This window comes from Desmodus rotundus, chromosome 2 (assembly GCF_022682495.2).
Source record: "Desmodus rotundus isolate HL8 chromosome 2, HLdesRot8A.1, whole genome shotgun sequence".
NCBI classification, from domain to species: Eukaryota; Metazoa; Chordata; class Mammalia; order Chiroptera; family Phyllostomidae; genus Desmodus; species Desmodus rotundus.
Window position 1 is genome coordinate 98,772,168 of NC_071388.1, and position 14,483 is coordinate 98,786,650.

Consider the following 14,483-nt stretch of genomic DNA (forward strand, 5'->3'; position numbering starts at 1 on the left):
CATTTTCTAATTATGCTTTTCTCATATTTATTTCCAGCTTAATTCCACTGTTGTTAGAAAATGTATTTTAAATAACTTAAATCCTTTAAACTACATTGCTTTATGGCCCGGCACACAGTAAATTTTTTTCGGTAAATGTTCCATGTATAACTGAAAAAATATATATAATATGCTTGTATTTGGAAATTGTTCTACATTCATACATTAAGGTCAAATTTGCTAATTGTGTTAGTTATATGCCTCCTGACTTGCAATACAGATGTATCTACATTTTTTTACATACTGCAAGAGATGTGTTAAAATCTCCCTAAACTAAGAGACAAGAGCTCCCAGATTGAAAGAATCTTTGAGTACCCAGCACATCAATGAAAATAAACCAAAACAAAGACACATGAATGTGAAATTTCACAATACTGAGGAAGCTCCTAAAAACTGTCAAAGAAAATGAAAATATCCAAAGGATAAAGGATTAGCATGGCATTAGAATTCTCAATTGTTACAAGAAAATAAAGAAATATCTTGAAAACTCTAAAGGAAAAAAAAATTTAACCTTCACTTTTATACCTGGACAATCTCTCAAATAATTGTAAGGCATTTTCAGGCATGCAAATGTTTAAAAAATGTATACCCGTAACAGCTTGTACATTGAAATAAAGTGAAAATTCCTGAAAGATGTCTCCACCAAAATGAAGAAGGAAATCAAGAAAGAGCCATGAGATCCCAAAAAAGGGGGCTCTGACTCAAGCAAAAAGCTACTGGAATGAATGATGAGAAGAAAAGATCCCAAGAAAACTTCTATGCAGCACATAATGTAGATAAACCACTTATATAGATTGGAACAACTCAGAAGGCTTTAAGAGAAACTTCTTCAAGAAGATGAATTTTGTAGAATAGCAAATGTACTGGAACCTATTAGGTGGAGATTTACACAGGGGAGAGGTTGGGGATAGGTCAGTAACAAGAACATAGGAAACAAAGCCTTCAAACAAAGAAGACAAGTTAATTTCAGAGAATAAAATGTCACTTAGAAAGTAAAAGTAATCATAATATACTCCATGGCTCAGCTGACAGTGGCATTTATGTAGTCATAATGGTGTAACTGAACACGGATCTCAGCAAAATTATGACACTACATTTGGCAAACGGGAAGATGATGAGAGAATGAAGAGAGATGGGGAAGGGAGAAAATGGGTGGGGTGAGTAAATAAATAAAAAAGAGCTAGATCTTCATTTTCCATAGTAAGAAGTTAACATATATTGAAACTAAAAACTCAAGTAGCTGCACTGAGAGATACCACTGTGAATAAAATGTTTATAAAGCTATAAAAGTTGAAAGTAGTTGCCTCTGCAAAGTAGTGAATAAAAAAACGTTACTTTTCAAAATTGGCCTTGACTACCTAAGTAAGATGTGTCTGTAACTGAAAGTAACAAAAACTTGAATAGTAAGTCTATCATACTCTTAGTCTGATCTCCAGTACCTTGCAGTAGGAAGGTCACCTGGTAGGCTCGTGGGCCGGGTTGGGGCTGGACTCCCCACCCCCAACTCCCCTGCCTGCTGAGCTTTGCCACTGAAGAGCTCCTCTGCTCCTGGCGACCAGACCAGAAGGGTACAGCAGCCCTTGGTGACCCAGGGCGGGGGTTGGGGGTGAACATGACTCTGCCATCCCCGGTTGTACAAGGAACAGAAAAATAATAATAACATTATTTTTCTATCATAAAAGTGATCAGCAGTCAGAAATTTAGGAATATTTACAAAATAATCTAAAATATTTCTCAAATCTTAAGTGTTTGTTTTGGAACAAAAATGAACTACTATATCTGAGTTTACACTAAATAAATACTACTCTACTTTAATATATGTGATTTGTATGTGTTATTCACCTCTTTTTATTGATTGATTTGAGAGAGAGAGAGAGGAGAGAGTGACAAGCATTGATTTGTTGTTCCACTTATTTATGCATTCATTGGTTGCTTCTTGTACGTGCCCTGACCAGGAATTGAACACGCAACCTTGGCATATCAAGGAGATGCTCTAACTAACTGAGCTACCCAGCCAGGGTCTCACTTTTGTAGATACTTTTTCAACATTGTTTAGAATCTCAGGAGTGTAGTTATTTCATGTACTCACCAGGGTGCTGACTTCTTAGTAATATAGCAAATCTTGGTCAGCAAAAGTTCCAGCAGATACCCTCGGTGAGAGTCTCCCAGCATATGCAGTTCATCCACAACCACAATTCCTAAAGAGATTTTCCAGATACTAGCTTTTACAGAATTTCACAAATCCAAAAAGAATCTTAAGGACTCAATATCTTATATCTTTTTTTTCCATATTATTTTATTATTTTTTTACTGTTGTTCAAGTACAGTTTTCTGCCTTTCCCCTCCACCCCAGCCCAACCCCCCAGCCCTCCCCACCTCCCTCCTGTTTCCACCACCCTCCCTTTCCCCCTGAAATTCCCTCCCCTCTTCCCTTTGGTCACTGCCATCCTGTTCTCAATTTCAGTGTCTTTGGTTATATTTTGCTTGTTTGTTTTGTTGATTAGGTTCCTGTTAAAGGTGAGATCATTCGGTATTTGTCTTTCACCATCTGGTTTATTTCGCTTAGCATAATGCTCTCCAGTTCCATCCATGCTGTTGCAAAGGGTAGGAGCTCCTTCTTTCTTTCTGCTGCATAGAATATCTTATATCTTAAATAATCAGTAGCTATCCTTAAAATATATAGTAAGTCATGCAAATTTCTAATCGTAGAACAAAAAGCAGATTCTATATATTGGACAATTCTTTTCTAAGATATTTCAGATACCATAACTGATCCTACTACAATGTATCCTGGATCTAAAAATCAACGACTAGCTAAAGTCAGGGCTATCTCAGGGAAAACTCCTCTTATTACTTAAACACTAATTGATAACCTTGTAGAATATATTTACAATGAGGTATCAAAAATATCTATGACAGTTATTCAGTATGCTAACTTTTCTATGGGAAATACAACCAGGGCAACCATACTGATGTTAGAAATATGCTAAGAAAAACAGAATCAGATCAAGATGAAAGAAATTATTTTAAGGGATATTTCTTTTTGATTATGATAGGTTAGGGAGTCTCCCTACTACAAAGCATAAATATGATGATAATCCCCTTTTCCACTGCTTGGAGAATCAAACCAGTCTATGTACTTGGAATAATGCTAAGAACTACTAAAAATTGAGTATCAACCAATGCCTTCTTCAGTTAAATGTTTTCATAACATCACAGTTTCTGTGCACACTGGCGTCTACCCAACAAATTCTTCCCATCAAAATCAAGGCCCTTTATGGGGAACCGTTCCACGCGTGGGAAATGTGGCTCAGCTCCCACTCAGAAAAGCCAGTGGGGAGCAAGATTGGCGGGCAGGATCCTCGTCTATGGATAGGTTCTCCCATGGGAAATTAGCCCTGCATTGTACCTAGACTGCTATGAGACTTGCTCTTGCTAAAACTCCCTCACCCTGAGGCAGCAAATGTTTACTGAGTATCTTTATCTTCCTAAAATCTGAGCTAGACCTTCCAGGTATGGAGCATAACCGGTTTTGACCATTTCTCCCTTTACATTGCAAATATCCTTCTTTGATGTATTTAGCAACATCCTATCCTTTGTTGTCTGCAAAAGATAAACACCCAAAACAAACCTATGCATAGTAAATGAGGACCATCTTTGATGTAAGGGGCCTAGAAAAATAATAAAAGCCTGTCAAGGCAAGGGTCGGGGTGCTCTCCTCTTGAGAGAGTGACCGCGTCATCCCTTTTCCTCCACAGGACTCAGTAGTCCCTGTGTATTTGTCTATTGCTGCCACAACACAGGATCCTGTGGGCCAGGATCTGCGTCAGCCCTTTAGAGGACTTTGGTCAAGATGGTGGCCTAGGGAAACATGGCTCACCTCTTCGAACAACCACATCAAAATTACAACTAAAATACAGAATATGCATGTTACACTCAAAACTGTCAGAAATCAAATTGAATGGAAGTCTTGACAACTATGGAATTAAAGAAACCACATCCATCCAGACTGGCAGGAGGGGCAGAGACACGGAAAGGGCTGGTTCCACATCCACCTGTGCTGGATCAAAATTCGGGAGGGATATCTCAGGAGTGAGGAGTCCCATCACACACCACGCACCCCAGCCCAGGGTCCCAGTGCCAGAAAGATAAGCCCCCATAATTTCTGACGGCAAAAAAACAGTAGGTATTGAGTCAGAGGGAGAAACTTCTGGAGTCCCAAGCAGTTCCTCTTAAAGAACCCACACACAGACTTACTCAGACTCACTCCCTCTGAGCTCCAGCACTGGGGCACCAGTGGCATACTGGGAGAAACTGAAGTGTCTGGCATCAAGGTGAGCAGAGGCCATTGTCTCTTTTCTGAATCCTCCCCCAACAGAGCCACAGAACCAGTAGGTGGGTGCCATATCTGAGATTCCATCAACCTGGCTAACACTGTTTGCTCTGCCCTGGAGATCCGCCCTGCCCTGGAGGCTCCATCCCATACAACTTACAGCTGTTAACAGTGGCTCTTCCATATATATGAATTGCTGCTCTTGGCTCATGCTTTGCAAATTCTTAAATCCTTTCAAACAAGCAACAGCTGGCCTTCAGTGAGCCCATAGCCCCAGTACCTCTCGCTAAGTGGCTCCAGGCCCAAAACTAGCAGCAGCCAGCCTAGATTCACAGCTTGGCTTTGCCCAGGAATTGCCAAGCTCAGCACAAGTAGCAGCCATCTCAGATTACTTTATAGCTCAGGCAGGGTCACCCTGGGGCAAAACACAGGTAGGGGCTGACCTTGGCCTGCACCACCTGGGAAACCCCAGGGCCAGCCCACCCAGTGGACAGCTACAGACCACGTTGGAGAATCCACACCCTGTCCCTGCACAGCTGATTCCCCACGGAGGGTAGAGTTTGGTGGTCAGTGGTAACAGATACTCCTTGCAGCTGACTGGCCTGGGTAAATCCCTTCCATTGATCTGCCAACAGCAACCAGGCTCAACTACAAGAGGAGGGTGTACTCAGCCCACACAAAGGGCACACCTGGAGTACCCAGCTTGGGTGATAGGAGAGGTTGTGCCACTGGACCCTAGAGGACACCTACTACATGAGGCCACGCTACCAAGACAACGAATTATAGCAGCTCTACCTAATACATAAAACAAACACAGGGAGGCTTCCAATAAGGAAGCAAAAAACATGGAGGAGAAGCAAAAAAACAAAAGAGGAGACAAAAAAACATGGCTCAAATGAAAGAACAGATAAATTCCATAACAAAAGCTAAATGAAATGGAAGTAAGCAATTTATCAGATGAAGAGTTCAAAACACTGGTTATAAGGATGCTCAAGGAACTTAGTGAGGACCTCAGCAGCATAAAAAGATGCAGTCAGAAACAAAGGATACACTAATTGAAATAAAGATTCCTTTATAGGAAACAACAGTAGAGTGAATAAAGCTGATAATTAAATTAATAATTTGGAACATAAGGAAGAAAAAACAACCATTCAGAACAAGAAGAAAAAAGAATCAAAAGAAAAAAAAAGAGGATAGTGTAAGCAGCCTCTGGGACAACTTCAAGCATTCCAACATTCACATCATAGGAGTGCCAGAAGGAGAAGAGAATGAGCAAGAAATTGGAAATCTATTAGAAAAAATAATGAAAGAAAAGTTCCCTAATTTGGCAAAGGAAATAGACAGGCAAGTCCAGGAAGCACAGAGGGCCCCAAACAAGATGGATGCAAAGAGGCCCACTCCAAGAAACATCATAACTATAATGCCGAAGGTTAAAGATAAAGAGAGAATCTTAAAAGCAGAAAGAGAAAAGCAGTTAGGTACATATAGGGGAGTTCCCATAAGACTGTCAGCTGATTTCTCAAAAGAAATGTTGCAGGCTAGGAGGGATTGGCAAGAAATATTCAAAGTCATAAAAAGCAGGGACCTACTGCCAAGGCTGCTCTACCCAGCAAAGATATCATTTAGAATTGAAGGGCAGTTTAAGAGCTTCCCAGACAAGAAGGAACTAAAAGACTTCATCATCACCAAACCATTATTATATGAAATGTTAAAGGGACTTATTTAAGAAAAAAACCAGATCAAAACTATGAACAAAAAATGGCAATAAATAAATATCAGCAATTGAATCTAAAAAACAAACTATGCAAACAGGAACAACAGAGACAGAATCATGGATACAGAGACCATATTGATGGTCGCCAGATGGGAGAGGGGTTTAGGGAAATGGGTAAAGAGGTGAGGGGATGAAGAAGTACAAATAGATAGTTACAGAATAGCCATGGGGATGTAAATTACAGTATAGGAAATGGAGAAGCCAAAGAACTTATATGCATGGCCCATGGACATGAACAATGGCATGGGGATTGCATGAGGGAGAGAGGGATGCTGGGTAGAAGGGGGCAAAAGGGGAAAAATTGGGACTACTGTAATAGCATAAACAATAAATTATATTTTTTTTAAATCAAGATCTTTTAGACTAATTCCTGACACATGGCACTCTTTTTCCTCATCAGTGAGCTATCTCCAAATTATACTGTTTGATGAGTTACTTTAGTACTTATTCACTCATTCATCCAAAAATATTTATTCTATCTAGTATGCCAGGCACTGTCCTAGGTATATTGGATATAACACTTAATAAGATTCTATTGCAATCCTCAAGATATTTAAAGTCCAATGGGGTGACAAGAAATGACAATTCTGACACAAATTGGTAAATGTGATTTCTCTCTCCAAGATTTATAGAGCAGAGCACATGCCTCTGATTTCTGATTTCCCCACTGCTACCCTACCGCAACTTTATCATTTAAGTTCACCAGGATCTCAATTAGTAGGTAACTGATATCCTTGCTGTACTATTGCTGCTACAACCATTTTCTTCTTATTGGTACCACAATATAGGGGCCTTTCCTAAGTGGGGGGAAAAAGCATTAAGGTAGAAAATCTTCCTAGAGTCCCAAGTTCAAATAAAGTGTCAATTTCTGTAGCTCCCCACCATTTCCCTGCTAAAAGGTAGTCCCTGGGCACAGGCCTATTCTAAATACCATGGCACCAGAATATAACAAAACACATGCACACTAATTGCAGAGATGGCAGATCCAGCCCCAGCTTGCTTCCTTCTATTCCAGGTAAAGTTTAGACAGGAAAGAAGCAATGAGAAATGACTTGAGGGCCCAAGGATATCCTCTATGTTTTGTAAAGGGCAAAAATACAAGGAAGCAGAACCAATAACAACAGGAGGACACAAAAGTTTTCCCCACAGACACAGACTTCCTAACAGTACAAGATGTCAATACTCACTCCAGAAATAGATGACAAACTACAGAAGAAAACATGGGACATACAGAAATCACAACAGCTCCACTCCATTCCATCAAAAAAATGGCAATAGGAAATATTTTCTCACCTAATAGATCCATCTTATTTTCTTCTATGAGACGATTGATCAGACCATTGGCTCTCTCAATTGTGCAGACAGCAATATCCAAGGAATTGAAATGCCGTTTTGGAGAGGTACTGCCCATATAACCATCCACTTTTATTCCTACTTCCTGGAACAGACTCTGAATTGAGTAAGAAGGAACAATACTGGTGAAAACATTTGATATTCATGAATTGTAAATTGGTCTTATCCCAGAACATAGACATAAGTTTCTAACATAAATAATTATCAGATCACTGTTAGTCGTTCCTGGACAGGACACACTGGTTCTTTCTAGAATCATATACTAAAAAAAAAATAAAGTTTAAAATTGAAAAAACTCAGTACAGAGTCAAATAAAATTAACTATGCCATTTAATGACAGCACTTTCTAATCATAGTTCTAAGAACTGTTTATAGAAATTGAAATTGGAGAAAAACTACCACAAGTACTAATACTTTTAATCTAACAAAAAAACAAGACACTACCTTTCTTTAATGCTAATGTAACACTTTAAAAAACAAATTTTTACTTCATGAGGAAATTATTCTCATTACCCCACTAAGTTTTACATAATAGAAAAGTCTTCAAAATTCAAATGCAGTGAGACTTCGATGTCAATTTTTTTTTTTTAGTTTAACTTTTAACTAACATACCTTCTCAATAAAAAGGATCCTTTCATCGTTTTGTTACTTTGGTCTAAATTTAGAGGATATTACCATGGCCTCCAGGTTTGGCCTCTGAAATAACTGTTTAAAAGATTTACAGAACCATAGAACTTCAGAACTTCTCATTCAGTAAAATACTTCTGAGTGTTTGTTGACTTAACCCACAGTACTAGGGTTAACATCCTTATTTGACCAATGAAAAAAACTGAGGCCCAGCAGATTATGTGCCTGGCCTGAAGACAAAGTCGGTAGCAAAGCTAGGACTAGAACCCAGATTTTTTTGGACTACCAGTACAATAATCTTGCCATCCAACAGCACATTTTTTCACTGCAGAAATCACAACAATACACTTATTCTATTAAATGAAACACCATATTTGTAATGCCTTAAAAACCAATGAGCATCATACAAATGAAAAATGTTTTTCATTTTTGCAGAACAGAGGAACTGACCGCAGGCCTGGAGCTCTGCATACCCACTAATGGCTCTTGTTCTTCATCCCGACATGTTCCCAAACAGCCCTCAGTTAAGACAGGATATGCTTCCTGAAACACTCTTTTCTTTCCATGTGCAGTCTAGTCCTACTTTTCAGTTAAAATATTGATTGTTAACTTGCATATTTATATAGTAGTAGTATTCTACTTACTTCCTGAGGAAAAGTTTATCAATTTTAATACACTGTTCACCAATTACTTCTCTGATTTGATGGCCCTTTCTCCTTCATGCAATAATACAAAAGTTTCCCTTCATAAATGGTCAACACTTAAAGCTACATTGGGATGCAGATTTGACCTGCTTTTATAATTCTGTTTCAAATGAGTAAAGCTACGGCTGCTAGTAACAGGCTTTATCACAATTCCAAAATTAGTTTAAGAACATTACCTGGAGATAGTATTTCTTCTCTTTAGCCACAGAGACAAAGGGCAGAATGAACAAAGCTTTCTTCCGCATTTCCAAAACCCGCTTCAAAATAAGTAATTCAGCAACAAGAGTCTTTCCAGCACTTGTAGGAGCTGAAACAGGTTCACAAGGTTCACAAAAAGAAATAATATTTGATATACTGCATTAATAAATGTTTTAAACCACACCAAGTAACTACAAAATCTAAAACTATCATATCATTAAGGTCCAAAAGCATTTGAAACCTTTATACCCTTAAATGCCCGACTTTATTTCTTTTCTTTTTATTTCTTTCCTTTTTTAATTTTTTTTTATTTTTTCATGATTTTAGAGAGAGAGAAAGGAAAAGAGAGAGAGAAACCTTGATTTGTTGGTCCACTTATTTATGCTTTCATTGGTTGATTCTTGTATGTGCCCTGATGGGGGATGGAACGTCCAGCCTTGGCATATCAGGCAATGCTTTAACCAACGCAGCTACCTGGCCAGGGCCAAATGCCCCAACTTTAAACTAGCTCTCTAGCAGGATGGCAGCTACTAGGGGGTGAAGGATACGTTGGGGGGGGGGGGGTGGAAAACAGGAAAAAGGACTCATGGACATGGACAACATGGGATAAGTGGAGTATAAGGGGACTAAATGCTGATGGAAAAAATACAATACAGATTAAATCAATAAAAGAAAAAAAAGCTAGCCCTCTGAAGAGTCACACTGAAAATGGGGAATTATTAAACAAATCTTTATATGAATAGTAAATGACAAATATCATTGATTACCTAGCTTGTGCTTGAAGATCCTTTCCTTTAAGAACTAAATGACTAAAAGCCCTTCTTTGAGGAAGCAGATGAACAACTTTATTATATTGTAATAGGAGCTATGATGTAAGTTGAGGGAGAGGAGCCATAAGGAAGTTTATGGAAATGAAACCGAAGTAATGAGAAGAAAGAAGGGAACAGGCAAGCAATGCCAAGCAAAAGAAACAGTGTGTTCAAACACCTGGAAGAAAGCCTGGTGTGTTCAGATGGCAGTTAAGTTATTTAGTAGCCTACGTTATAAAACAAGTATGGGAGTGAAAAAACAGATATGAATGTGCCACATGAAGAAGTTTTATAAACCCATCATCTAAGGAATTTAGTTTATACTGAAAGCAATTCAGAGCAACAAGTAAGTTTTATGAAAAGGAGTGACAAGGTCATATTTGTACTTTATAAAGATCACTTTGACTGCTGGAGCAGAACAGGAGCAGAGAGAAAAAAATAAACTAGTTATAAGGCTATTGCATAATCAAGAAGAAAAATAATAGTGAGCATAATCTAGAAAAGAGATAACAGATGATAATAAACTAGGTAATGGACCTAGAAACAGAAAGAAGTAACCAGAATCAAGATATTGGAAGTTACAGACCCTGGACTTGGTGATTAATCGACAATAATTGGTGACTAGAGTTATAAATGACACCCAGATTTTGGTTTAAGTGTTTGAAATGGTCAGACCATTCTACCACTACCACTAATTACCATAAGTTAGCATTTTACGTATACTTTCTTCTTCTTCTTTTCTTTTTTATTGAATTTATTGGGATGACATTGGTGAATAAAATTATGTTTCAGTGTACAGTTCTATGGTACATTTTTTTTAATTTATTTTTTATTGTTATTTAATAACAGTTGTATGCCTTTTCTCCCCTTCCCTCCCCCCACCCCGGCTGAACCCACCTCCCTCCCCCACCCCCACCATCCCCCCTATGGTACATTATTTGTATAACAACATGTAGATGTTCACCACCCCACATCAAGTCTCCTTCCTATATGCCCAAAACTGTTCTAAATGCTCACTCATGCTCTCTCTCTAGTGATATGCAAGGTTACACAGCCAATACAAAGTACAGACAGTTTGCAAACCCAACCAGTCTGACTCCACAGTCTGAGCTTATACCTACTGATAAATGTCTATTTTTTGCAGCCATAACAAAAAATTTGGATGATTCACAATTTCAGAGAAAACTGACACAAAGGAAGGGCATCTTACCAATTAATTAGCTTCTAACATCAGTAGAATAAAAAGGTTTAAAAGTATGCATGTCAGAGTTGCCCTTGAAAGCCCATATAAATTTCCTATAAAGTATATTACATACGGTTTTGTGTATTCAATCCTGCACAAGCAGGTCAGTTTATAAAGATATAATTTATAATGCTCACACACTGAAGAGCAACTGAAATAGATGGGAGGAAAAGCAGATTTATGTCTCCCATTGCACACTCACTCTGGGACAGATGTTTGTTGAGGGGAATGGTAAACGGAATAGCTCTCTTTAAGGTGTGTGTTTTTCTTCCCTTCCCCCCACCCAGCCATATAATGGATTGTGCATAATTTAAATATGCTTATAATGAGACTCCACTTTTCATATATATTTTTAAGACTTTCTCTAGTTCTCAAGCACTGTCTCAACTACCTTTAAAAATCATTACTTCAATAGAGTATTCTTTACATTCATAATATCTTTTTTTTCTTTTTACTGTTATTCAGTTACAATTGTCTGCATTTTCTTCCCATCCCTCCACCCATCCCAGCCAATCCCACCTCCCTCCCCCACCTCTACTCTCCCCCTTGATTTCGTCCTTGTGTCCATATCTTTAAAATAGAGAAATTAATTTGCACAAATTTGAATACCTGAATAGACTAAATTCTTTCCTTCCAGGACTTGTCCAAGCAAAAGACATTCTGCCTGCCATTTAAACATCTTTTTTACACCAAAACTGTGATATGTCTCCAGAACCGCTGTAGGAAGTCCCCAATTTGCCAATAGCAGCTTGTCTATTTGATCGTCGGGATTTTGCTTGCATTCCCCTTTCAGGAAAAAATAAAAAAATTAATAGTTGAATTTAATTTAAAGATGACTTCAGTAGGTAGGTCTCCACTGTATTTTGGAATTCCTCTGTGTTGGAATGAGGCTACATAAAGCACACCTGACATAAAGCACGTCCAAGATAAGGATCTGTAAGAAGTACTGGGCGCTACGATGTGATGCGATTTGGCCAACTAGGAAGCTGTTTCTGTAAAGACCCAGAAACCACTTGTAGGCTACTCCCAGGCGGTAGCTAAACATAAGCTGGAAGCAATTTCGTGTCTGAACAGAAAGTGACCTGCCGCACCAGGCCCGAGTCACGAGCTGAGAAAGGGACTATAAACCGAGGGCACAGGTCGTGCAAACAAGCAAGCTCCTCGCGACGAGGACACCTTCCTATCTGCCCACCTCGCTGGCTGTCCCCAAAGTGCCTGGGAATACCTGCTGCTGAGGCCGACGGGCGGCTCCCGTCCCTCAAGCTGCGTCCTAGGCCGGGGGGCGGGCTCAGCACCGGCTCCGAGGGGAGCAGGCGGCTGTCACTGCTGTCACTGCAGTCGCTGCTGTCACTGCGGTCACCGCTGCTTCCCAAGAAGGAATCCGAGCCTGATGTTGAACGCCGCCGTTTCCCTCTCCAGCGCGAAAGATTCATCGTGAACTCTTCTCTGCTGTTCAGCGACAGCCACGGTTCCTGCGTCCTCCCGTTTTGGAGAAAACCGGCGCTGTGGCAGGTGTGGCCGTCATCTTCCCGCCAAGGCCTTCAAACTCGGGCCTCCCCGCCCAACCGGAACCATAGAGTTCTCGGTAATGACAGTAACCTGAGAACCATAGAATCGTGGGGAAGGAGCGGCTCTCGCTGGTGTCTTAGACCTCCCGCCTCCGTGGTTGATGAGTGTGAGACAAGCAGAGTTGGTCCTAGGGTTAAAGAGGCAGGGAAAAACACTTTACGTGTATAATCTGCATTTATAATCAGACCAGCCTAACCATTTTCTTTTTGTCCACTTCTTGTTTGAACAGCAAGATTCGCTAACTTCATAAATGAGCTACCCAGAATAGGTAGATCAGGGAAGTTAGTCTTCTCAACACATGGGTATATTCAAAAAATCATTACACATTATGTGTGCAAAACACATGAGAGGAACCTAAGATTTCTAATGGAATACAATCTGCTCCTCACTCCTAGCATGTGATGGAAGGGCAGAGGCTACGTTTCTTTACACGATGTCCACGTTAGCCATCACACACTGTGGGTACTGAGTGATGCCTAGTTGGGGACTGCGGGCAGACAGACCTCCTAGAGAGTTGCATGAACGTTTCAAGGAAGGAACCCTGGATGTACCTGAGTGATCATTGTGAGCCAAGAGCTTATTAGTGGACCTGTGTGCCACATATTGGCCAAGTAGAATCAAATGAGCTCTGGACATAAGCTGCTGCTGGTTAATTACCTAGTTGCACAATCCCTTTCACCAAGCAAATCTAGTAGGTGAAAGGCCTACCTTGAAGAGGCTATGCTATTCTAGGGCACTAAACATCTCAAAAGGATCAGTCTAATAAAAAAGACTCTAATACAAGTCTGGGAAATAACACTTGAGTGTCAATAATCTTGTGAAAACCTACTTTAAAAAAATTTTTTTTTGAACAACAATACTCTAAATTTCCACAAGATGGGGATATTACTCTATAAAGGAAGCATTTTTTTTCCCTAGTTACTGCGCATGCGTTGGCTCACTGAACTCATGCCCTTCTACTGTGTGCTGGACACTGGGCATCTAGCAGGCAAATGGCATGAAATGGCTCCTGCTCCCAAAGAGAAACAACCTAGAGAAGGAGACAAGCATTAAACTAGTTAATTAACTAGTTAGTTCTTTTAAATTATACTAATGCTCAAGCAGAAATGAACAGATTGCTATCAAAGAAATAAAAGGGATCCTAATTTAGATTGTAATCAGTGAAAAACTTTCTTAAAAGCATCTTAGCACGGGGTCAATGCAACTCTGTAGCCAATCAGTCCAGGTTTAAAGACTTAATAAGTGTGTGATTTGGGCAACTTGCTTTACTCCTTTGTGCTTCCTTTTCTTCACCTATATGAGGAGGATCAAAATAGTAACAACCTATTTGGTTATTGTAAGCACTAAAAAAGTCAATATGTGTAAAGTGCTTAGAACTGTGCCCTTCGCATAATAAGTACTATTCAAAGAAAATACTTAAATGTTCTAGTATTGCTCCCAATATGAATCCAACATTTTGATGGGAAAAGAATAAACCAAAGAAATCCTTCACATTATCCTGTTTTTATTTTGTCCACTATAATCAAGTAAGGAAAATAATTAGGGAAGAATTACAAATAATGGTTTATGTCATCCTATAAAAAGCCTAAAGAATATTTTATAATTTACAATTTATTTCAAACTTTAAACACCTGTTTCTAATTTATAAACTCTTAGAAGATAGAGAAGGCTACTTCTCAAAAATATTAAAGCATTTTTATGTTAACAGTTACTGTAATAATTAATACTAATACAGAAGAATTTCCCATCTGTCTTTGGGTCTGAATATATGTGCACATATTTTCTGCCAGTGTGACCTCGGAGATGTACCAATTCTGAACCGCTTTTTTTTAAA

The 14,483-nt window shown here is 39.2% G+C and overlaps 1 protein-coding gene across 4 annotated transcripts in view; it reads right to left on the minus strand.

Moving 5' to 3' along the window:
• POLQ (DNA polymerase theta) overlaps positions 1-12,626 on the minus strand; it is a 143,580-nt gene extending 130,954 nt beyond the window's left edge. For 2 of the 4 annotated variants that reach the window (XM_024578062.3, XM_045185962.2), the window contains exons 1-5: positions 12,306-12,626; positions 11,690-11,866; positions 9,007-9,137; positions 7,440-7,596; positions 2,129-2,237 (exon numbers count right to left, since the gene is read on the minus strand). In XM_024578062.3, the coding sequence (XP_024433830.2) occupies positions 2,129-2,237; positions 7,440-7,596; positions 9,007-9,137; positions 11,690-11,866; positions 12,306-12,513 (782 nt within the window). In that variant the 5' untranslated portion in view covers positions 12,514-12,626. Of the gene's footprint in view, positions 1-2,128; positions 2,238-7,439; positions 7,597-9,006; positions 9,138-9,795; positions 9,855-11,689; positions 11,867-12,305 lie in introns of those variants that run through there. The other 2 variants (XM_045185961.2, XM_053918417.1) reach the window with 2 other exon arrangements.
• Positions 12,627-14,483: the final 1,857 nt, after the last annotated feature.